This window comes from Centruroides vittatus, unplaced genomic scaffold, assembly GCF_030686945.1.
Source record: "Centruroides vittatus isolate TY-2023 unplaced genomic scaffold, ASM3068694v2 scaffold_861, whole genome shotgun sequence".
Classification (NCBI taxonomy): Eukaryota; Metazoa; Arthropoda; class Arachnida; order Scorpiones; family Buthidae; genus Centruroides; species Centruroides vittatus.
In genome coordinates, this window is record NW_027122718.1 from 1,657,501 (window position 1) to 1,680,225 (window position 22,725).

Below are 22,725 nucleotides of genomic sequence, written 5' to 3' on the forward strand. Positions count from 1 at the left end.
TATGAAATTGATACTACTACATTTATAAAATGTACAATAAAATCATGACATTTGATAAAATACCAATGACAAATCATTGATTACAGATCAAAGTTTCAGGTGTTTGCTACAATATTAACAAGATGTTAACGATTTTAAAATACTGCAAATAACATAAATGGAAATGTTGTAAACTTACTTTAAACATGCTGATTCAATGCTTAGAGCAGTATAATTAAAACAAGCAGTAAAACAAACAATATACATAATAAAAGATACTGTCAAAACAATAAAAATAATCTGACAGATCTACTAAACAAAAAATTAAAAATAATACTTGACAAACTAGAAAAACAAAACCTGATAAGCAAAACAGAAAAACAATTTATTTTAAAAAGTGAAAACAGAATACCAAAGTTTTCATACAAAGTTAAAACACAAAGATCCAGTCTCGTATACACCTCTAGTAAATATAAAAGGATAATTTAGAGCGTCTCTTGAAGGAAAAACTAAACACACTAGAAAAATCACATTACAGCATACAGAGTAATGACTGTTTTATACAAAAATTAAAACTGTAAAGTTCGAACCAACTTATAGGTTAGCTTCCTTGGACATACGCAGTATGTATCTGGCCATTAAACGAAACGGGATTTTAGAAACACTGAAAACCCAAAACTGTCAGCAATGGATTATAGATATGGTATCTCTAGTATTAGAGAATAATTACTTTAAGCAATAAAAGATTCTATAGGCAAAATGATGGTATCCCTAAGGGTTCAATAATAGGTCCAATTCTTGCAGAATTAAGCCTTCTTCCAATATAGATCAAGAGGTTGTTAACATCAAGAGAATATTAAAACCATATCGTTACATTGATGAGTGTTTTGTAGAATATGATGACAATATTATACATGCTGATCAAATCCTGGAACAAGTGAATCAAACAGATATAGATATTAAATTTGATCTAGAATCTGAAAACAACTATCAATTACCATTCTTAGACATCTTAGTTCCTAGACTCAAAGACAAAACAATTTTTAAAAAATATAAAAAACCATGTACTAATGACAGTGTTATACATTTTACATCAGAGGTACCCAGTTATATAAAGAAAAATATATTTTACATATATATAGATAAAATTACACAACGAACCATGAATGAAATAGATAAATCCATTGAAATTCAAGAAATTATAAAAATGTACTTAAAGAATGGTTATAGCATGCACAAAATCAGTAACTGTATTATTAATAGAAAAGAAAATACACACAATCAATAAATTGACAACTTATAAATTTTTTAAAATTCATTATGAAATGAATAATTTTGAAAGAATTAAAAATAAATTAAATAAATATGGTACAATTTCAGTACTCAAACAAAATAACAGTTTAAATAAAAAAATAAATGCACATAATAGCAAGACTAACATATAGATAAAAAGGAAAGTTATTTATAAGACTACAAAGTTCTAGGTGTTTGCTATAATATTAATTATTAGACTACAAAGTATTTAACATAAAAATATACTTAATGATACTATATATAAAGTCAATTCTACTCTTAAAAAAACTTACGTGTTTATTACATAAAGTGCCATATGAATAATATATGGAATTAGGTGCATGTTACTTTGAGGTCCACCTCCTCCACTATCTTCACTAAATGAACGCTCAGTTGAAAACCGATGCAGAAGTAACTTCAAGTCATGTACAGTTGATATGTATCCAACGTCTCTATGGCCAGTGCATTCTTGTAGATAAGTGTTGTGTCTATATAGAAGACATTATTTTAGTAACTAAAACTTATAAATTATAATTTACCAAAATAACTATTCTGTACCTTGCTAAGCAACTAGCAAAAGCAGATTCTGGAACTTGTGGACCCCATAAAGGCAACAAGCCATTACAACGTGTATTGGCATTCTGTAAAGCTGCACTATCCCATTCATCTCTTCCTCGAGCATGCCTAAATAAATTTCTAGATTATGCCAAATTTGTGTACCATAAAAATATTAAAATGTGTGTTAAAAATTAAATTGTCGTTACCTTACAGCTGCCATATGACAATCAACATGTACAATATTGAAATGTGTTACAGTACAATAGCCAGGAGTCTTTCTTTGTCTGATTTCATAATCGTCAACATTACAGCGCTTAGTATAAGTATAAATACCCAATACTTTTGTCGGCTGAAACTTATAACCTTCACGGCAAATAATGCACACCAAACCTGTTTCTTCTTGTAATTCCTCAACATGTTTTAATAATGAACTTTTCGCTGTAACCTATAAAAAACAAATATATAGATTAAGATTCCTATAATAAAACTTTAAAGTCAACTATTAGATTTAACTGAAATTGAATCCAACCATAACAATAAAACACAATCAAATATAGAAACTATTTTAGAAAAGCAAAACAAAACTCCTAATTCATCATCCTGATGATAAATTAGGATCTTCTGTTGGATTTCCATTGTTCCAATTATGTTTTATAGAAATTTATTCTAAATTCTGTTATTCTAAAACAAATGAATAAATATAATTAACTATGTTAAATAATAAAAGAATAATTTTAAAATTTAATTTCCAGCATTTTGGAAATTTCCTTGTTCAAAAATGAGAAAATTATCACAGTTAATTTTAATTGAAATAAAAGAACTGATTAAAATTGTGATTATTTTGAATGATATTTAATCAAAATCCTAACTTTTAACTTGATTTAAAACATGAAAAAACTAAAAAGTTATTTTTAACTTCATTTACATTTAATTTTAATTTCAAGAGTAAAGTTTTCAAAATTTTATTTGATTTTGGGGAACACTAAATAATAACTGAAAAATTAAACAAATTTATAATAATTTACCTGTCCTTTTTCATTTGTTCTCATACCCAATGCTCCTAATTGCTTCTCCCTCATGGCCATAGCAAGGCGTTTCTTTTCATCTCTTGTCTGTTTTCTGACTTCTTCTATCTTTTCGGCTACACTAGGATTTTCTTTAATAGCTTCCATTAAGTTTTCAGCTAAGGAACCAACACATTCATCACTAGAAACTTGTTCCAACCTTAAATAAAACCATCATTTATTTAATCATCTATTATTATTTATTCATACTGAATACATATGTTAAATAATATGTTGTACCTGTGTATAACAGGAATGCAAGTAGCACTCACAGCTAACTGAGTTGTAGCATGACCGTGACTGAGCCCAGTAAGAAAACGAAGAACATATTTTAAGGCTGGTTTAGATGTAAATTCTCTCCAATCTTCAGAAGCTAACAACAATGCCCCTCTAAAAGTAAAAAATTTTTAAAATATTTTGAAAAAATGCACTTAAAATGTAATAATTATGTGCTTTAAGTATGATTTAAATCAAGGATTAATTTATTTCATATAAAATTCAGTATTTCTTGCATAAATACTACACCAGGATAAGCACGATGAATTGGCTCCAGACAGATAATGGGACAAAAATTAGCCAAAAGTAGGAATCAGTGAATAATTAATATTGGATCAAATTTTTCACAAATTTCAAGGTCATGCATGAAAATGTAATTTCTTTCAAAATATCAATTTCTTTGTGTTAAATCACAAAATAAATAAATATGTAATTACTGGAAAAAGTGAGGCATAAAAGATGGGTATATATTAGAAAAATTTTTGATGCAAAATTAAAAAAATAAAGTTTTCAAAACAATGTTTTTTCTGGTTTGAAACGGGATGAGTTTCAAAAATTTGAAGAAATCTTTATATTTCCCTGCATTTGCTACAAAAAATGTTGACTTCATTTGCCAAATGCAACATGATTAAAAAAAACCCGAAAATGATCAATAAAAATTATAATCATGTGATTACATCTAGCCAATATGATAGTAAGAATGAATATTTTTACTTGATATTTGTTTCTTAGTACTACGAAATTATCAGTGCAGAAAAATTCTTAACTTTATTAATTATTGGGTTGCAATTTTCAAACAGCAGACCTATACATTCCTACTGTCATTTGTCTTTCTTTAATTTTAAAAATGAAGTTAGATAAATGAAAATTGAGACTAGATATGGAAAACTTAGGGGCCAGAGACCTCCAATTAACTATATATGAATTTCCAATCTGAATTAGAAGTCACATGATTTTAATTGAAAATTTTCTTAAAAAAGAAGTTAGATGACTTGGTTGTTATCAGGAGAAGTATGTTGTAGAGAGGCAAGATAATATTAAAATTGAGACCACATATATAAAAAGCTTAGGGGCTGGAGACCCCAATTAACTATATATGAACAAATAAATAAAAAAATCACATAACTTCCAGTCCAACCAGAAGTCACTTTTTTAAAAATTAAATGATGATTAAAAATTGCAGAAAGGCATTATGACAATGTCACAATAAATAATTGCTCATTATATTTATATTATAACATGCCAAATAATTCAAATAAAATATAATTTTCTGTATTTTTAAAATATGATTAATTAAAATTACTCACTTTTATTGATGTTTCACTTTCTTTAACCAAGTTGCAACCATGTTGATAATTTTTTTGCAGTGTATGACAATGTATTAAAGATTTGCAAAAAATGTTGAAACTTATTTCCTCAAATTAATTTACTTAAATGTTGTAAAAACAACACTGTATTATATGCACATTTGAATTTCACACAAGAATTAATACAGCAGTAACACTGATGTTTTCCTTGTGGCAACACCAAAAAATGATCTTTCTTTAGCCTCAAAATATTCATTAACATCTTTACAATAATCCTAATGTTCTGTTATTCTATATACATAATAATGTGCAAGATAATTCAGAAAAAAATAATTTGCTGTGATAACTTTCTGTAAAATAAATAACTATAATTGTCAAACATGATTATGCTGAAAATGTTGCCAATTAGAGCCATTTTTATCAATGTCTCTGAGATATCTTTTTAGCCACATTGCACTAAAAGGATTTAGAATTGATTGGATAAGGCAATGCAACACAATCTTCCAAGGGGTGTGTCTCTTGGGAGGACCTTCTATGGGAAATTGGTCCCTATTTAGGTATTACAAATGTGAAGAAAACCCAGAAAATTCCACCCACTGGTGAGGTGTGAACCTGTAACCAAATACCAGAATTTGCAGGCTTTATCCACTTAGCCATTGGTGGACTCCATTGTACTAAAACAATCAAGACATTTGTTTGTTTTGTAGCAGATAATGTAATACAATATAATTTATATGATATAAATGTATAGTACCTCAAATTTTAGAAGTGGTTTCTTTGTTTTAATCTACTTAAATAATTTAAAATAATATTTTAAAATCATTTTCAAATTCGAATTTTCATATAAGTTTTCTGAATTATTTTAAATACATCAGAAAACAACATTGATTACTGACTATTAAGATTTTAACCAAAACAAACAAACATGTCAGTCAACAAAAATTGTAGCACTACATATAATTTTATTACTAAAATATTAATTAAAGTTTATTATGTAAATAGATGAGTTATATAAAACTGATAATACACAGTAAATATTAATCAAAAGCTTAATGTGAGCCCATGGATTTTTAAAAGGGGATTTTAAAATTAATGTTAATCGTTTTTCAAAATATAAATGTCTTTGATAGAAAAAATGGAGAATCAGATCAGAGGTCACCAGTTGTAATAACAAGTCAGTGGGAAAATTAACACTTAGCTGTCAAAAATGCTTCGTCATCGTCAACATTTGACGATCACGTGACCCCTTACCCGCAACATTAGTTTAAAAGTGAGAGCTACCAGTAGCTTGGGGCAATCGTCACAGGAAGTTGTAATTGGTGATAGTGCCACCTCAACTCCCGGACCTCCGTACAGTGAACCCGATCCAGCTAAAGGGAAAAGACACCGGTTGGAAGATACCAAAGACTTCTACTGCTTCCACGCACGCACGATTGTCACATACTGGTCTCCATATTCATCCTTAGAGGTATTTCAGGGCTAAACTTTGTAAACTCTCTCTTTGATATGCAGATTAGGCATGAGACATAGTTTTGAGATTAGTCACCCATTTTGTGTAAATAGTATAGCTCATAACTGCATTTAATCTTAGAACTTATATAGCCTCCTATATTTAGTTATTCAATAAATGCTTTATTTTGTTAAACCTGTCTCCTGTCACTCCTAACCACCTGTTGACTTGTTCACCTCCTTCACCACTCAATAAAAAGCCATCCGAAATGACAAGGTGAGCAGTCCTTGCAGACTGTTGCCGAGTGGTCAGTAGGGATTAACCCTTGGCCCACGGTTTCTCACATTAAGATAATTATAGCAAAAGATCAAAATATAATTTCTATTAAATTTAACAGTCTGTAAAATATATGTGTTTTGATCAAAATACTAATGCTAAATGATATTTATTTCAAAATAATTTTCAGACTGTCTATTCTCAAGGTTTAATATACATGTGTACAAAGCTTAAGGATGGATTTGCACATGAATAGAGAGAGCCAAGAGAACTGTAGATGAATGCAGACAAATGTCGCGTAATACGGCAAGAACTGTTTCTTGCCGTATTACTTGACATCTAACACAGGGTAATACATAATAATTTGTAGGATTTTACAAATCAAGACAATAAAAGTAAGTCTTGGTAAAGAAGATACATACAGCAGTTGGAAATTGGTGGAGAATGGATGCAAAGTGCTTATCAATACCCAGGCAGAGATACTTCTCAGTATGGAATATGTCCACTCAAATTGCAATACAATACTTGATGTCATAGTAGCTTGTCAAAATCTGGTTCAATGACTTTTCCTAACACTGCAAACAATTGTGTTCATCCTTAAGTTTCAGATATGTGTATTACATTCCATTAATTTGTCTTTTTAAATATGCTTCCCTTAGAATGCATGTAGTCTAAGATTTATCTCAATAAAAAAAAAAGCTTTCAAGCACTTTAATTTAAAAGGAACTTGTTATGAAAGAAATTACATAATTTTATTTGAGGATATGATTATATTAAGATGAATTCAATAATAAATTTAAAATGGGGATATTAATAGAAAAATTAGTGTATAACTTACTTAATGATTGGTGCATGGAGAGTTATATATTCCATGGCATCTTGTAAAATTCCTCTTTTTACAATTAGATCCTTCAGCTGATTTCCATTCAAATTGCGTTCAATTCCAGCTGTCATCACACAAAAACATTCTAACTGCAAGTCATCATCTGGTGTATGCTCAAAATCAAACTTATTAAAATTAAGATATGGTTTAAAGTGGTTTATTAGTGTTTCCATTTTTTCCTGAAATAATAAATTTAAAGTAATTTTATTAAGAAGTCAATAAACCGCTCACTAATAAAATTGCTAAAATTTATTTAATCAGATTTACTGATATTTTCAAAATGTCTAGGAACATACATCTTTTCCAGACAAGAAAAGTAATACTTCAAATAAGTTCAAGAATTTATCCATTTATTATTTGTTAATGATGGAGTTGTCAGCATAGTGTCAAGAAAACATTATTTTCAAAAAATTGTATGTGAAACTTAAACAATTTAATGCAATCAATAAAGTGTGCATAACAATTTCATATTTTTTTTTATTGTTAATTTTTAAAATTAATGATTTTGCAAACAGATTTTAAAATATCTAGTAATTTCATTACATAATTCTTATATTAAATTACTTCAAAAATGTTTTCACAAATAAGTAACAACTCTGTTCTAAATTATTTTTCTGTTTTGAAAAAATCAATGGTACACTTAGACTTCTAGCAAGTACTCATATTATAGAATGTAACATGGGTAGCTAAAAGTTAATTTAAAAAAATTATTTTATATTTGTTATAAAAGGCAATTATATTTCTTATATTATTAATTATGAAAAATGTATACAGTGGGTGATTGGTTAACGAACAAATCGAATAACAAACACTTTCACAAAAGATTTTTATGTTCGAATAACGAACACCTCACAGAACAAACACAAGAAGAAGCGACGTAAAGTAATGAATACCGATTGGTCTTCCCTTGTCTTCAGGAAACAATTCGAAACTTTTCGGAGCAGGGAGATGTCAACATCCATGCTCAACCTGGTATATACTGATCGGATAGTATTCCTTCAAACTTTGAAACTCTCCCTTGTAATTCCAGCTTTTTATTTTTCTGACAGAAACAATTCTTTTATAGTATTCGCAAGACTGTCGAGCGGACACTCGTTAAGTTTTGCATTGGTTTTTATTTTCGAAAAGTGAGAGTATAATAGCAAAAGATAGTAGTGTGAAGAAGAATGTCTGATGTTGCTGGGCAGTATGGCTTGAACAGGTTTACAGTAAGCCACAGTTCAATCTTATCTAAGAAAGATACAGTATAATCAAGAAGAGTCAAGTAGCTAAAGCAGTAACAAAAATCACATCCGAGAAATAAAGAACATTGAAGAGATCATAAAGGAACCTGAAACTGATCTGACAACAGAACGCCAAGAACTCATGAATAAAGAACATCAAGAAACTCGGCAAAATATGTTTTTGTCTGAAAAAGAGGATTAATGCCAATATCTGCTATTAAACATCTTTTGAAGAAGTGGGAGGATGTCAAAACAACGGTCTTAGAATGGCATCCAAACCAGGTTGAGGTTAATAGGGTTGGGGATTCTGCACTTACAATGCTATTAATTACTTCTAAAAAATCCTGAAGGGAGAAAATAAATCGACATTAGACAGATTCTTTAACCCTCACAAATGGAAAAAACATGACTAATAAAAATGCAAGACTGTGTATATATGTATTTTTATTATTACATGTAAATAAATGTAGTAAGAAAGTGTATATATTTTTTATTTTTTGGGGTCTCCAGAACGAATTAATCCAATTCCCATAAAACCCTATGGTAAATTGATAATTGGTTAACAAACAATTTGGATAGCAAAGTCTTGAAACAGATTATGTTTGATAACTGATCACCCACTGTATAATTAAATTTTTGTATGTATGCATGCATTATGTATATAAATACCATATATCTCGACAGATAAGACCACCTTCAGATAAGACGACGTATAAATTTTCGTTGAAGTTTTATAGTTTTAGCATATATCTGTCCTATAAGATGACCCCCAAACTATCAATGGCCTATGAATTCAGTTTAGATTAGGAATCATTATCTGAATAATAATACTGTATAATGTATATGGAATTTTGTCCTATTTGTAATTTTTTGAATAAACAAATTTTATTTTCTTGCATCTGGTGATTTTTGCAAACATTCGCACTAATTCGGGCAATGACCTTGACTATTTACAAAAACATCCTATGGGCTATTCTATTTTGTGCACATACCCTACTCTCTTCTAGTAAATAATTACGGTTTGTCTCTCTTTTTATAATGGTTTTAATTTATATAAATTTCAATCTAATTTTTTTGTATGTGTCCTATAAGACGACCCCGGATTTTCGGGGCCATTTTTTATGGTTTAACTATCATCTTATCCGCCGAGATATATGGTTATTATGTAAACACACAAAATTATATTTTTATATTTTATTTTTGTAGAATAAAAATATAGAACTTTGTTAATATAAAACATAATATAAATATTATAAAATTGTTTGAATTGTTTGTTATACATAAAATTTTATCATATGTTAGTAAAATAACAAGTCTATACCAAATGTAATAATAATGGAATCATTTCACATTTACATATACAGGGGGTGCAAAAGTAGATATACAGTTGAGAATCTGAGAAATACAAATGTTTGGTGTTCATTATATTATTTTTATTATCTTTTATTAGTTCATAATCCTTATTTTTGATTTAATTTGTACATAAAAATAAATGTTTTTTCTTCCTATTTTCTCCTTGTATTTTTTCCATAACAACAACTGTATACCTACTTTTCCACCCCCTGTATAATAAAATAAAATTTAAGTTAAAAAATCAACATTTTAAATGTTGTTATTTTAGAGTATAAATGATCAAAAAATGTGTGACAAACAATATCTCATAATTAGCAAGCTGTTGTTATATTACATTAATCAAGATATACAGTCAAAACTGGATCAACATTTAAGATAGAGTTAAAAATCTTTCTAATTATTCTATTCTTTTATTTTTTTTTCTATTTTTATTAATTATTTATTCTAATTTTTCAAATTTATAATTATTAAGATAGATTAATTATTATATTCTAATAGAGATTTTAATATCATGTGCCATAAAATTTATCTCCAAATTTGATGACATTCTGTAAAAAAGCAATTGAAAATTTCACATTGATTTGTTTCCACTGAAATTTAAAAATAAAAAAAATATCTTCATCTTTGACTATATCTTTCATATGTGGTCCCAGACTTATCTTTCATAATGCACATAGACCTTCTCAGAAAAAAATTGGAGACACAAGTTAGATAATTATTCACAAAGCAAAACGAATTTCACGGATTTTTTTAAACCCAATTATGATCTCCAAAGCAGTAAATGGATTCCAAGTGAAGGCCTCATAATAAAAGTATTTTATTTTATTGATACAGTGGAACCTCACTTAACGAGCACCTCGCACAACGAGTATTTCGCATAATGAGTGATGAGGAGAGGGAAAGTCCTGAATTGTGTGCATGCTCCATCAGTCTGTGTTTAGCACTTGTTCTGCTAGCATCTTAGTGTCGCTTGTGATCACATATTTTTCCAAACTTGTGTTCACACATATTATGTATAAACATCAACAACCATAGCCCATTATATAATAAACACGCTGAACAATATGCCAAATTCTTGGGCTATATAAAGGCTATAATTAATTAATTTGATCAGAGACAGTTATGCTGCCATCTTGTATTAAATTTAACGACCAGTTCCAAATTAAATTTTAGAAATGTCTAAATTAAAAATTAATTATTTATAATTATTAAATTTAATATGAAATGGAAGCATAACTGCCTACCTCTAATCAAATTAATTAATTTCTAATATGTAATTATAGTCTTTACATAGCCCAAGAATTTGGCATGTTTATTATATAACGGGCTATGGTTGTTGATGTTTATATGTAATATGTCTGAACACAAGTTTGAAAAAATGTGTGATCCCAAGCAACATGAAGATGCTAGCGGAACAAGTGCTAAACACAGACTGATGGAGCATGCACACAATTCGGGACTTCCCCTCTCCTCATCACTCGTTATGCGAAGCATCACTCACTAAGTAAGTCAAAATTTTACAATTTATTTTGTTTGTTATGCGAATCACTCATTCATCATCTTGTTCTTCCCTCTTATTTTTACACACACATGCCAAATTTTAATTCTTGTTTTTATCCTCTTTTTTTAGACTTTTAATATCCCAGAGAACTTTCTTTTACAGATTTATCAACTCTATCAAAAACATAAAGGACCTACTACATCTTGACTACTGTAAATATAGACAAAATTGTAAGAAAGCTCTAAATATATACAGGGTTGTCAATGTAAATCTGGAATTTCTTCATGAGCAATCTTAGGCAGTCTTGGAGATAAGACTGTTGATGAAAGTATATGCATTCATCAGGTCATTCAAGAAGAAGCAACAAACAGTCCACAACTGAGACTGCTCAGACATATTGTGAGAATATGACTAAAGAGCAGCTATATTGAAATCACTTCGTGCTAGAAAATCACCCTCACAAATCATGGTATAGTGTGGCTAGAAGAACACACAAGTTTACAACATAGCCAAGAAGTTCAGGAAGTCTGACAAGGAGAATGTGACTGCAGGGAAGGCAACTCAGAGTAAGTGTTCTGATTGCAAGAGAAGTGCAGAATTCACTGCCAAATTGATGATGATCAATCAGGATGGTGTGCAGAGCAAGAGTGACCTTGAAAAAGAAATGATCCTGGCAATGTCAACAATCAATCTGACAGGATAGGAGTATCTGCAATACCATTCTTTTGTTCTCAGGAATCGCCAGATCTTGACTGAGAAGAACAAAAAAACGACAAAAAATTGAAGGCTTAGGCTATGCCAAACAACATCACTGGTCCCCCAACTTGTGGCCTCTATCCAGCCCTGACTGCAATCTCTTGACTACCAATGTGTGGGGCATGGCTGAGGCAAAGGGTAAATGTAAAACCTCACAATACTAAGGGTACTCTAAAGGCTTTCTTCATGGAAGTAATGATGAACACAAACAAGAAGCAAATCAATTGCACCTGCAACCATTTTAGGTCAAGACAGGAGGTTTTGGAAGCTGACTGACGCTACACAGAATAATTTCATTCTGTTTGTTGTGTACTACTTTTGTACTAATTTTTGTAAGAATATACTGATTTTTCACTCTATTTTGAATTGTTTTTCATTACATGGCAATTTTTCCAGATTTACCTTAACATTTAACTGACATTGTATATTGTAATTTGTTTTTCTATTACTGTTGTGTTGTTATATTTTGGCTTTTACTTTATTTTCTTTTGAGACAATTCTATTGTTATTTAGGGAGGTTCATTTTACCTAACCAGGATTAACTTGCATAAAAATTTCAAAATATTTGAAAACTTTACCTGGTTTCCTAGTGTTAAGAATGGAATAACTCTCATCAATAACTGTAATAAAACAGTATTATTTCTAATAGGTGGTGATGAAACTGCTCTTAATAGGAAGTTAACATCATCTTTGTCCCCACTTTTACAGAAATTTGCATATTTTTCAGGTGATTGACTAGCAGCTTCAACTAGTACTGTTTCCATAATCTGTAGTAGTTGTTCAGTGAGTGTGGGACCACTTGCAGAACCTTGTACAAGCTCAGGAATATCTGATGTTAAAGTTAGTCTTAATGTACTTAGCATTACTTTGATGGTCCCCATTTGTGGTTCTATTAATCTTTGACGGTTACTTTTCACCTAATAATATAAGTTAAGGTATAATTGTTAATCACAATTATTTCTACAAAAACTATAATTACAAAATTTAAATATACTAACTTTGAAACAAAATACAAATAATTTCAGTAGAACAGTAAGTAATGGACGTCCTCTTGTGAGATCATTAATAGCAGCTAGTCTTTCCAACATTACTTCCAAACCACCGCAATGACTCATTTCATTAGCTAATTTATACACTTCTTCATTATCTACTTCTTCATTGTCTTTATTGTCTAGTGTTTCAATAAATTCTTCAGTAGCATCACCTAACAGACCTCGCATTCTGTATACAACTCTCATTGCTTCAGATTCATTATTTTCTGCACACCAAACCTATCAAAAGATAGTGGTAAACAATCATAACAGTAATGATATATAAGTATGAAAACTATCTTCAAAGTAATTTTTAATTTTATTAAAAATTAAATTTCAAATGGAAAAAAAAAATTGGAAAAGAAATAAAACACAAGAAACAAACTTACTTTTCTATATACATCCTTTACAGGAAGATCAAGACTTATAATTTTATTATTTACTAATAATTCCATTCCATTATCATCTTCAAGCAGAGCAACTAATTCACAATCTTGACATATTTTATTTTTAATATCTCTCATTACAGGGCCCATACCAGGCTCATTTGAACTATAGGGATTACCTAACATTCGACCTTGTAGAAAATCTTCTTGCTGAGGATCTTTTTCTAGGGTTATGAAGAATTCTCCTGAATCACTTTCTTCCTGAAGTTTAATAATTATCATCACTCAATTAAGTAAAAAGTCACAACAGCTTTAAAAAATTTCATTCTTGTTTTTTATATTAAATACTTACGGGATAAATCACTGAACATAATCTTTCAAATATAAAAACTGGGGTTCGAAGATCATCTAATCCGTATTTTTTCACGGTCTCAACACATACGGCCATAAACGCTTTTGTTTCGGATTCAGTTCCTATTATTCAAAAAAATATATTTAAAACATTATATTACATGTATACAGAAATGCTTAATTAAGGTAGTCAATCTTATGTTTAATAAAGAATTGTCACAAAAGTGAAAGTCACAAAAGTTTCCCATTAAATTACTAGTAGTGGATTGTCTGTTAATGTTATGCAATGTCTGATTTGTCATGCATGTTTGAGTGGTTGATTTAGAAATATCTCATCTGATTTTTTCAATATCTCACAGAACACACATCTCCACATACAACAGCCATCTCAATATGGATAACAACAGTTAATTTTTCTTATAAATGCACAAATTTGCCTTGTTCAGTTTGTTATTCTCTAGAGCAGTGGCGTGCGAACTATTTTCACTTTCAACCTCCTCGTTTTGTGTAAAATTTCATCGCAACCTCTGGATAGACGGTAGATGTTTTTTTAATCATCAACGTAGTTAAAGTGAAATTCTTTCTGGAATTTGCACTTATGTTTCTGCCTTGCTAGAGGTCTGAATAAAACACACAATTTTACTAGTACCTGATACTTGTTGAAGAAAGGCCTTATATGTTTTTATTGTCAAATAAATTTCTTTGAATTTGGTGACCCTGAAAAATTTTCTTGCGACCCCTCTGGGGGGTTGTGACCTACAGTTTATGCCTCACTACTCTAGAGCAGCATTTTCCAATCTGGAGTACACATCTACCCTGGAGATGTGAAAAAAACTCTAATGGATGCCAAATGTTAAATCAGTAATTCTTCAATTTTTAATTACAGTACCTTGCCAAATTATTAAACCATGCAAAAAATTGATGATTTGTTAGTTTTTAATGTAATAATTCAATAAAAATGCAATTGTTGATAGGATTATCTACAATATTAATGCTTTCTTGTCTTATTTAATAAAAAGTAAGTTTTTGCATATAACAATATGACTATAATACAAGTTAAAAAATTAAAAATGAAAATTAGTATTTTTAATGACCATCTTTAACATCCAGTAGTGCTTCTGCATCATAAGGAATAATTTTTAATACATTGTTTTTTTATTTCTGTTCTCATAAATGGGGCTATATTGCCATACCTTACAGGTACCTTGCCAAATTGTTAGACCCACTGACTAAAACTTTCTTCTCTTTTTTGTAACATCATTTAAGGAATGAGCAATTATTTATTGCGACAATGTCACAATGCAGAGTTGCAATTTTTAATCATATTTTTAAACACTGTAAATATAAAAAGTTAACTTTCTACTTCAAAAAGGAAGTGATAGAGGTTCATAGTAAGATATGGCAGCATAGCCCCATTTATGAGAACAAAAATAATAAAATGTATAGAGTATTCCTTGTGTTACAGAAGAACTACTGGCTATTAAAAATGGTCATTGAAAATACTAATTTTCAGTTTTTAATTTTTAAGTTGTATTATATTCAAAGTTTTATATACAAAAACTTACTTTTTTATTAAATAAGACATAAGAAAACATTAATGTTTTAAATAATTCTATAAACAATTGCATTTTTATTTAATTATTAATTAAAAACTAACAAATTATCAATTTTTGCTTGGATCTAATAATGTGGAAAGATACTGTAAGTTTATACTTAGGATGATTCAAAATCTTGACAGTATTACTATAATTTTTTAACAAACTTTAAATGTTTTATACATTTCTAGAATTCTGTTTAATTATTTTAAATTAATCTTTTTTACAGTGCTAACTTCATCTTTACTAAAGTAAGTTTTACTAGTTTAAATTGCAAATGAAAAATTAAGACTTAATGATTATGGAGTAACTATTGTAAACTAATCCATTTGAAAATGGTTAAAGAATGTTGTTAATTTATGGCATTTAGGGGTATGTGAAATTTTCTATTTCTACAAGAGCAACATATGGACTAAAATAAATTGGGAAACCACTGCTCTGGTGACAACAAGACAACTGAAAGCATTGAGCTCAAAATGTAGAGAATTAACATGATTAAAGATCATAAAACAAAAGAAATCACTTGAATCATTTCTTTTTTTTTTTTTCTACGTGAAGAATTGAACTTTATATTATCCTCTTAAAAGCAAGAAATATATTTTAAAAAAGTAGCTATCATGCTATTAATGCACTAAGTTTTTCTTATTTATTATTATACACACATGTTATGAATAATACATATAATAATTGTAATTGCAAGTAGTTTACAAGTAGTTTCTTTTTTAAGCATTTTAAAAGTTATTAAATACTTATTTCTTTTTCTTCTTTACAGCACAAGACTGTTGATTTGAATTAAAAATGTATGATTTATTTATTAATAGAATTCTAATTGCAATAACAAGTGAATTCATATTTACCTGTTGTCATTTCTTCTAATAATTCTAGTAGTTTTTCTTGAGTTTCATCAATCAATTTTGTTCTTTGTACAACAAGTTTCCTTAATGATAAATATCCATTAAGTACACATCCGACTAGACGCGATTTTGAATGTTGTCTAATACTGTCTACTTCGACAAACGATTCTAATAATTCAGTCAACATCTTTAATGCATATCCTAAAAGTAAAATTAGTTATTTAAAATAAATGATTTAAATTAATGAATTAATTTAAATTTGATTTACCTTGAGAAAGATCAGAATTTAATGTTGTTTCTTCCAAGTGAGATAAATGTTCTATTTCTCGTGTAATGAGATTACCCAAATGTGGTAATAAGCCACGAAGTGCTAGATAGTGCTTCCATGGTGTGGGATGAATTAGACTTTGAAAAAGAGCTAAATATTCTGCTGCACTTTCTCCTGCAGTTCCTAAGTCATCCAAATAAGCAGTTAACATATCTAATATCTTTCTTCTTCGACTTGGAACCTGAAAATGTTAATACTGTCATATTTGTCTGAAGTCACAACTAAATTTAAAAAAACAAATGAGAAATTATTTACTGAAAAATATTGGAGTTGTTTTGAATTGTGCTTTTATATATTGCTGCTTGTAACACTTATTTTTGGAACTTTCATTGCTTCAAAATTGTAAATATCTTCAGGCTTGTAGCTTGAGATCTCTTCAATTAACTTTTGTACTCTCTCATGGTTATTGTTATTAAAATTATATACTGATTTACCATGTAGTTTAATTTATTTAACATGATGATTTTGCATAAAACTATGAAGCCATCCACAAGAACACATTATTTTAAAAGCTTAGACTTACCAGAAAGTTTTTTTAATCGTCTCAATAATCATAACCATTAATCATTGTTAGATTTTCATGTTTATGGAATCAGTCAACCAAATGATTGTTTACCTTACAATAAAAACTGTTTATTGTTTGCAATTTGAAAAAATTGTAGACCTATAAATTCCCACAGTCATCCGCCCATCTGTCCTTCCTTAATCTTGAGAACGGAGTTAGATAAATGAAAGTCAAGACCAGATATAGAAAGCTTAGGGGCAGAGGCCATGATTAACTATATATAAACTTCTGATGCAAATTAGAAGTTATGTTATTTCAATTCAAAACTTCCCCTGAAAGGGATTAGATAGATGGCTGGCACAACTCTATTGTTAAAAGAAAAATATGCTGTACAGAGGCAAAACACTACAGTACTAATTTGAGGTGGAGATGTATATTTTTTAAATTAAATAAATTAAAAATATGATTAAAAATTGCAACCATAATTGCTTGTTTCTGTTAAATTTGCCTAGCTTTGAATTATCAGTAGAATGTTTCAAAATTTTGCACATTATAGAACAATAGATGGAAACCAAGAGTTTAAATTTGTTGCCAGGATACAGTTCAGATATGTCCTTCCATTAAAGTAATAGTTTTGGTCATAAGGCATTGCCTGTAATTTTGTTGAATAAAGAATAAAGATTCATTTTTCTTATTTTCCTTTATCACATCTGAAGTATAACAGCCTCATAAAATATTAGTTATATAATCTGTTTTATAGTCTAAATGGCAAAATGTATTTATAGTCCCATTAATCCAATACCTAGGGTCTTAAACAGAATGAAAACTAATGCATACAATGTTTCAACTACTTATTTTAGGCAGTAGTAGCAAATGCTTGTATCTTATGGAAATGTGCTAAATTTTCTTCTTTCTTTAATATATTGTTTTGTTTCTGTTCTTAACTGCTTTAGCCAGATACAATTTTGAGTCAAAACTTAATGCATGGATTCATTTGTCACTTTTACATTATTTAATGTTATTTTCAAGAATCTAGTTAATATTATTTATATGAATAAGAAGTTTCTCTCTAAAATACAGTGGAACCTCGGTATACGACCTTAATCTATTCTTGATGTTTGAACTTATACCAAACAGGACGTATACCAAACCAACCTTTCCCATAAGAAGTAATGTAAAAATGATTAATCCGTTCTCATGTTAAAAAAAACCCTCTTGATATGCTATATTAATGCGGTTATAAAATAATTTAAACACTGTTTGAGCACATTAATAAAAATATAAATTTTATTGCAGATTTTTGAAGTTATTACAGTATATTGTATTATATTATTTAAATCATTAAATCAAAATCAAATCAAATTCTCCTTAATACTAATAATCTGTTTAAAAATTGATTAAACCCCTTCCGCGACGTTAGCAGATTTAATAATGTCTTTATTTTTCACGATTGTTGATATCGTCGTTCTCGGAATATGGTATGCAAACAGTTAAATCTCGAACACCCATGCCACCTTCATATTTCTCAATCTCTTTTTTTCAGTTCCATTGTGATTCTAGTCATTTTTTTTAGTTTTCTGTTGCTTTTCATTTGCCTTTTTGCAATTCATGATTAATAAAAATAATAAAACTTTTTACTTACAAATTCAAATCAGAAGAAATTTAACAAAGTTATAAACCATGGGACCGCAAACGTCTAGTCTGGTCTAGTACACCAATATTGCTACTTGTTCGTAGATGGCACGTATAATTGAATTAAGTCGTATATCGAACAAAAGTCATATACTGAGCAAAATTTGTTTCATCCAAACAGGACGTATTCTGAATTGGACATATACCGAGGTTCCACTGTATTCAAAACTGTCTGTCAACAAAGTGTTTGAAAGACAAGTGTCTTCCACTTAAAGATTTGTTTTTCTGGAGGGGGTCAGTTCACTAGGAGGCATAATTAGCAAATTAGTCAGGAATCCCAAACAGGGACAGACCCAAATGAATGCTGTTGGCACAGCTCCTGATTGGACAATCATTAGGCCTGAAGAATCCCTTAAAAAGAGGGACCACAAGGAGAAGAGAGCTTTGTCCAGACTGCCAAGAGGGAGCAGAAGGAAAAAGTACATGGAAAGCCTCGCCTGGACTACAAAGAGAGAGAAAGAGGAAAGTTACATTTGGATGCTGTATGAACTCATTCCTTGATGCAACCTATATATATATGTGTGTGTGTGTAAAATAAAGGACTAACCATTAAAATGTGGATTATAAGGCACCTTTCTGACAAACTGTAACAGTCATTCATAGTGGAGAGGAGAAGGACTCTGACCGAGACTTCTCTCAACACAGAATATTTGAACTTCACTGTGTCTCAATTTTCAAAATGTAAATTAACCATTCAAATAAGACAACAAATAATAACCAATTTCTACTAACAACCTCTTATAAAACCAGTTACATCACCATAAGAACTTTTACAGAATTTAATCTGAAAACACCAATTTATAACATTTACCTGACATAAAGCCTCTATCACAGAGCAAGCCATAGTCCTAGCTGCTTGAGATGAAGGGTTAAACATTACACTGCGAAGCCAGTTTGACTGTAAAAGTTTTAACTGCATGGCATGACGATTTGTCTTTTCCTGCCATCTTTTTCCAAATTTTTCCATTAAATAAAGAGTACGAACTTCATCTTTCTTCAATTTACTAATTGGAGTGCTTTCTGCTAATTTAGCCGGAGCATGCTGTTTCCAAGCTCGATAAGAATGTTTAGAATCACCCGCAAGCCATTTTGATAAATCCACACCTACTGACATACCTTTAAATAAAAAAACAAAAAATTTTAAGTACACTTTTCCAATAAATGTTAGAAATATTAAATCATTATTATATTTACCAGTTGCTTGAACTGTTGAAAGTGAATCAGTAGTTTTTTCTTTATGCTTTTTACTTATAGGTGGTTCTGGTCTAATTAACATTTGCAGAATTTTAAGACAAGGTAATGTAATACTCTCCATAACAACTGGACTTCTGCTATTAACTCCCAATAAAAACAACTGCATGACGCATCTAAAAAAATTATCATTTTTATTAACAAAATTAATAAGAATTTTTAAAATTGATACAGAAAGTAAATTAAATATTTAAATTAATAAAAAAAAAAAAAAGAGTTGGTCAAAATTGTAATCCGGACTTGGTGAACCATGATGGTGCCTCGTGGACAAAGGCATCTGCAGAGGGGGGCAAACTGAGCACTTTCCCTTGAAATTGAGTACAAAAGTTCCACAAATTATAATTGTAAAAGTAATTGATATATGTAAACTTACACTCTCAATTGTGGGATGTTTTCTCTCTTCTTTTGTACTGATGCAATATTAAATTCTATAATCTACTTGTAAAACCCCAAAAAAATAAAATAATAAAATAAAAATTTATTGATGTAAATCATATAATTAATTGTCTTCAAGCTTTGCTCCCCTGGAAAATTTTGTGGATGTCCACATCAATGTCTCTAGTCTGATAGTTGGATACATGAAAATGAAATCTAGAACAGAGACAAGTATCATCTGTTTGATCATCTGTGATGATTGAAGGGCAATCATCGAACTAACCCATTCCTAAACTGTGCAGGTTCAAAATCTAATTTTACTCACTATGACATACATAATTAAAAAGAAATTGAAATATTAATTTGAAAAATGATAGAATTCAGTAATTATACAGTGTTTTTTAAAAGAAATGTGCCATAGTAGATTGTGAGGAGAAGCTTATATGCAAAGCATCAGGGGAAAGGGAATATGTACAGGTTACATGATGCATCATTTTGAGTCTGCATACTGTCAAACAAAAATTAAACAAACCCTAATTGTTAAAATTTGATTGGTTTAACAAACCAAAGTTCAGCAAAAGTTGAGATATTCTCAACTGCTGATGAACTGGTAGAACACTCGACTAAAGAGCATAGACTGACAATTCATATCCACTTTGTAGTGATTTGTACTTCAATGTAGACCTAGCTTTAATGTTTGAATTACATTTTTATTCACATACTTATATTTCTTATGATCTGTTTATGAAGTTTTGAAAACACTCAACAAAACATATTTTTCCATATTTTTTATGTTAAAATTATAAAAGTAATATTAAAAACTAATTATAGTATTTTAATTTTAACCATGGTTATCTAACAGAATGTTCAAAAAAATAGACTATTTTGATTTATAAAATTATTATTTAAAGTTCAATATACCTCAATCTTTGTTCCCAACAGGAATCTTCTTTCTGTAAACTACTAGCTAAAAGAGCAACTTCATGTCTTACAGCAGATGCAAGATCTGGACTAGTCATATGACTTTTCAAAGAAGTAATTATTTTTTCCATCAATAAACTATTTAAATCTGCAGTAGCCCGTGGATTATCACGTGTTAATAAACATAAAAGCTGTCTAACTTCGTGTCTAACTTGTACTGTTCCATGACGTAAATTATATGCAACTAATTCATTAATTAGACCTTGGTTACATAAAATATGTCTGTAACGAACACTTGTGGCCAAAGCACGAAGTAAAGTAATACAATGATCTACAGCAGCACTAGCACATCCATAGCATTTTCCTGGTGCAACTCTCAAATTACTAGATCCTCCAATTTCATCAGTTATAGATTTTACTCCCATGTGTATAACATTATCTGAATTAAGCGAAGGTGTTGATGCTTTAACTCGAGCTTCTCTTTGTCGTCGTTCGTAATCTACCAACTCTTTCTGAGAAGCCAAAACCTAAAATATTCATTTGTTATAATTAGTAATAAATATTTTTAATCATAATGACTTTTAATAGATAATTAACTTTATTATAAATAAAGTTTTCATATAACAATAATTTAACAAGATGATCTTAGTGAAATAAACACTTGAATTTTTCATTAGTTAAATTTTAAATTCCTTTAATATTTCAAAAGAGTTTTAATTTTTTTTAACATATTAATATTCAAAATTAATTTCAATAATTAACAATAATAAATACAATGGCCTGGACAATAATAAAATATAAAAATATTCACAAATTAGAAGAAACAACAAATATCTTCATATTTTGTCCTTTTAAACCTCCTTTTAAATAATTCCTCTTTACAAGCAGAGTCTGTATACTCATAAAAATACAGTAAAACCTCCATTAATGGACACTCCTAAATAGCAAACACCTCTACTTAATGGATATTTTTACTCTTCAAATAAGACATCTATTATAGTCACCTCTAAATAGCTGACACACTAAATAACAGACACCGTCATTCATAATCTACCTTACAAAAACACAAAATTCTGCCTTCAACATTCCAAAATAATTAATTATGTACAAAATATTTTAAAACTAAAACAAAGAATTGGTTCAAATATTCTTTCAGAGGAAGAATTTTGACTGTAGGTGTCAAATAAAGACTGGCTTAAAATAGGAATAGGGGAGGAGCAGTTTGTGAAATGCCAAACAATATTCATTATCTGTTAGAGAAGGGTAATCTGGTTAAGTTTATCAATCACCATTTATCATCATACATATTAATGTTATTAAATTTCTGTCTCTTAAGCTTATGGTACCAAGAAACCATAAACTTTTCCAAAGTTACTCATTCATTCGACAAGAACTGTAGCACAGTAGTAATGAAAAAAAAAGTTCTAAGGTTAAGACAACAGCATTTATTTGGAGAAAGTTCAAAGATCATGTCATGAAGGCAACTTGCCGACCACTTTAAAGTGTAGGAAGATATT

General features: G+C 29.4%; 1 protein-coding gene across 1 annotated transcript in view; it reads right to left on the bottom strand.

The window, feature by feature from the left end:
• The window catches only part of poe (E3 ubiquitin-protein ligase-like protein poe), a 187,860-nt gene that overhangs the window by 18,576 nt on the left and 146,559 nt on the right, over nucleotides 1-22,725 (bottom strand). The window contains 15 exon segments of the mRNA XM_067288343.1: nucleotides 1,566-1,760; nucleotides 1,831-1,956; nucleotides 2,037-2,275; nucleotides 2,856-3,054; nucleotides 3,135-3,284; nucleotides 7,042-7,265; nucleotides 12,498-12,836; nucleotides 12,918-13,190; nucleotides 13,340-13,597; nucleotides 13,689-13,810; nucleotides 16,140-16,337; nucleotides 16,405-16,645; nucleotides 19,473-19,777; nucleotides 19,856-20,028; nucleotides 21,209-21,735. Of these exon segments, the coding sequence (XP_067144444.1) occupies nucleotides 1,566-1,760; nucleotides 1,831-1,956; nucleotides 2,037-2,275; nucleotides 2,856-3,054; nucleotides 3,135-3,284; nucleotides 7,042-7,265; nucleotides 12,498-12,836; nucleotides 12,918-13,190; nucleotides 13,340-13,597; nucleotides 13,689-13,810; nucleotides 16,140-16,337; nucleotides 16,405-16,645; nucleotides 19,473-19,777; nucleotides 19,856-20,028; nucleotides 21,209-21,735 (3,569 nt within the window).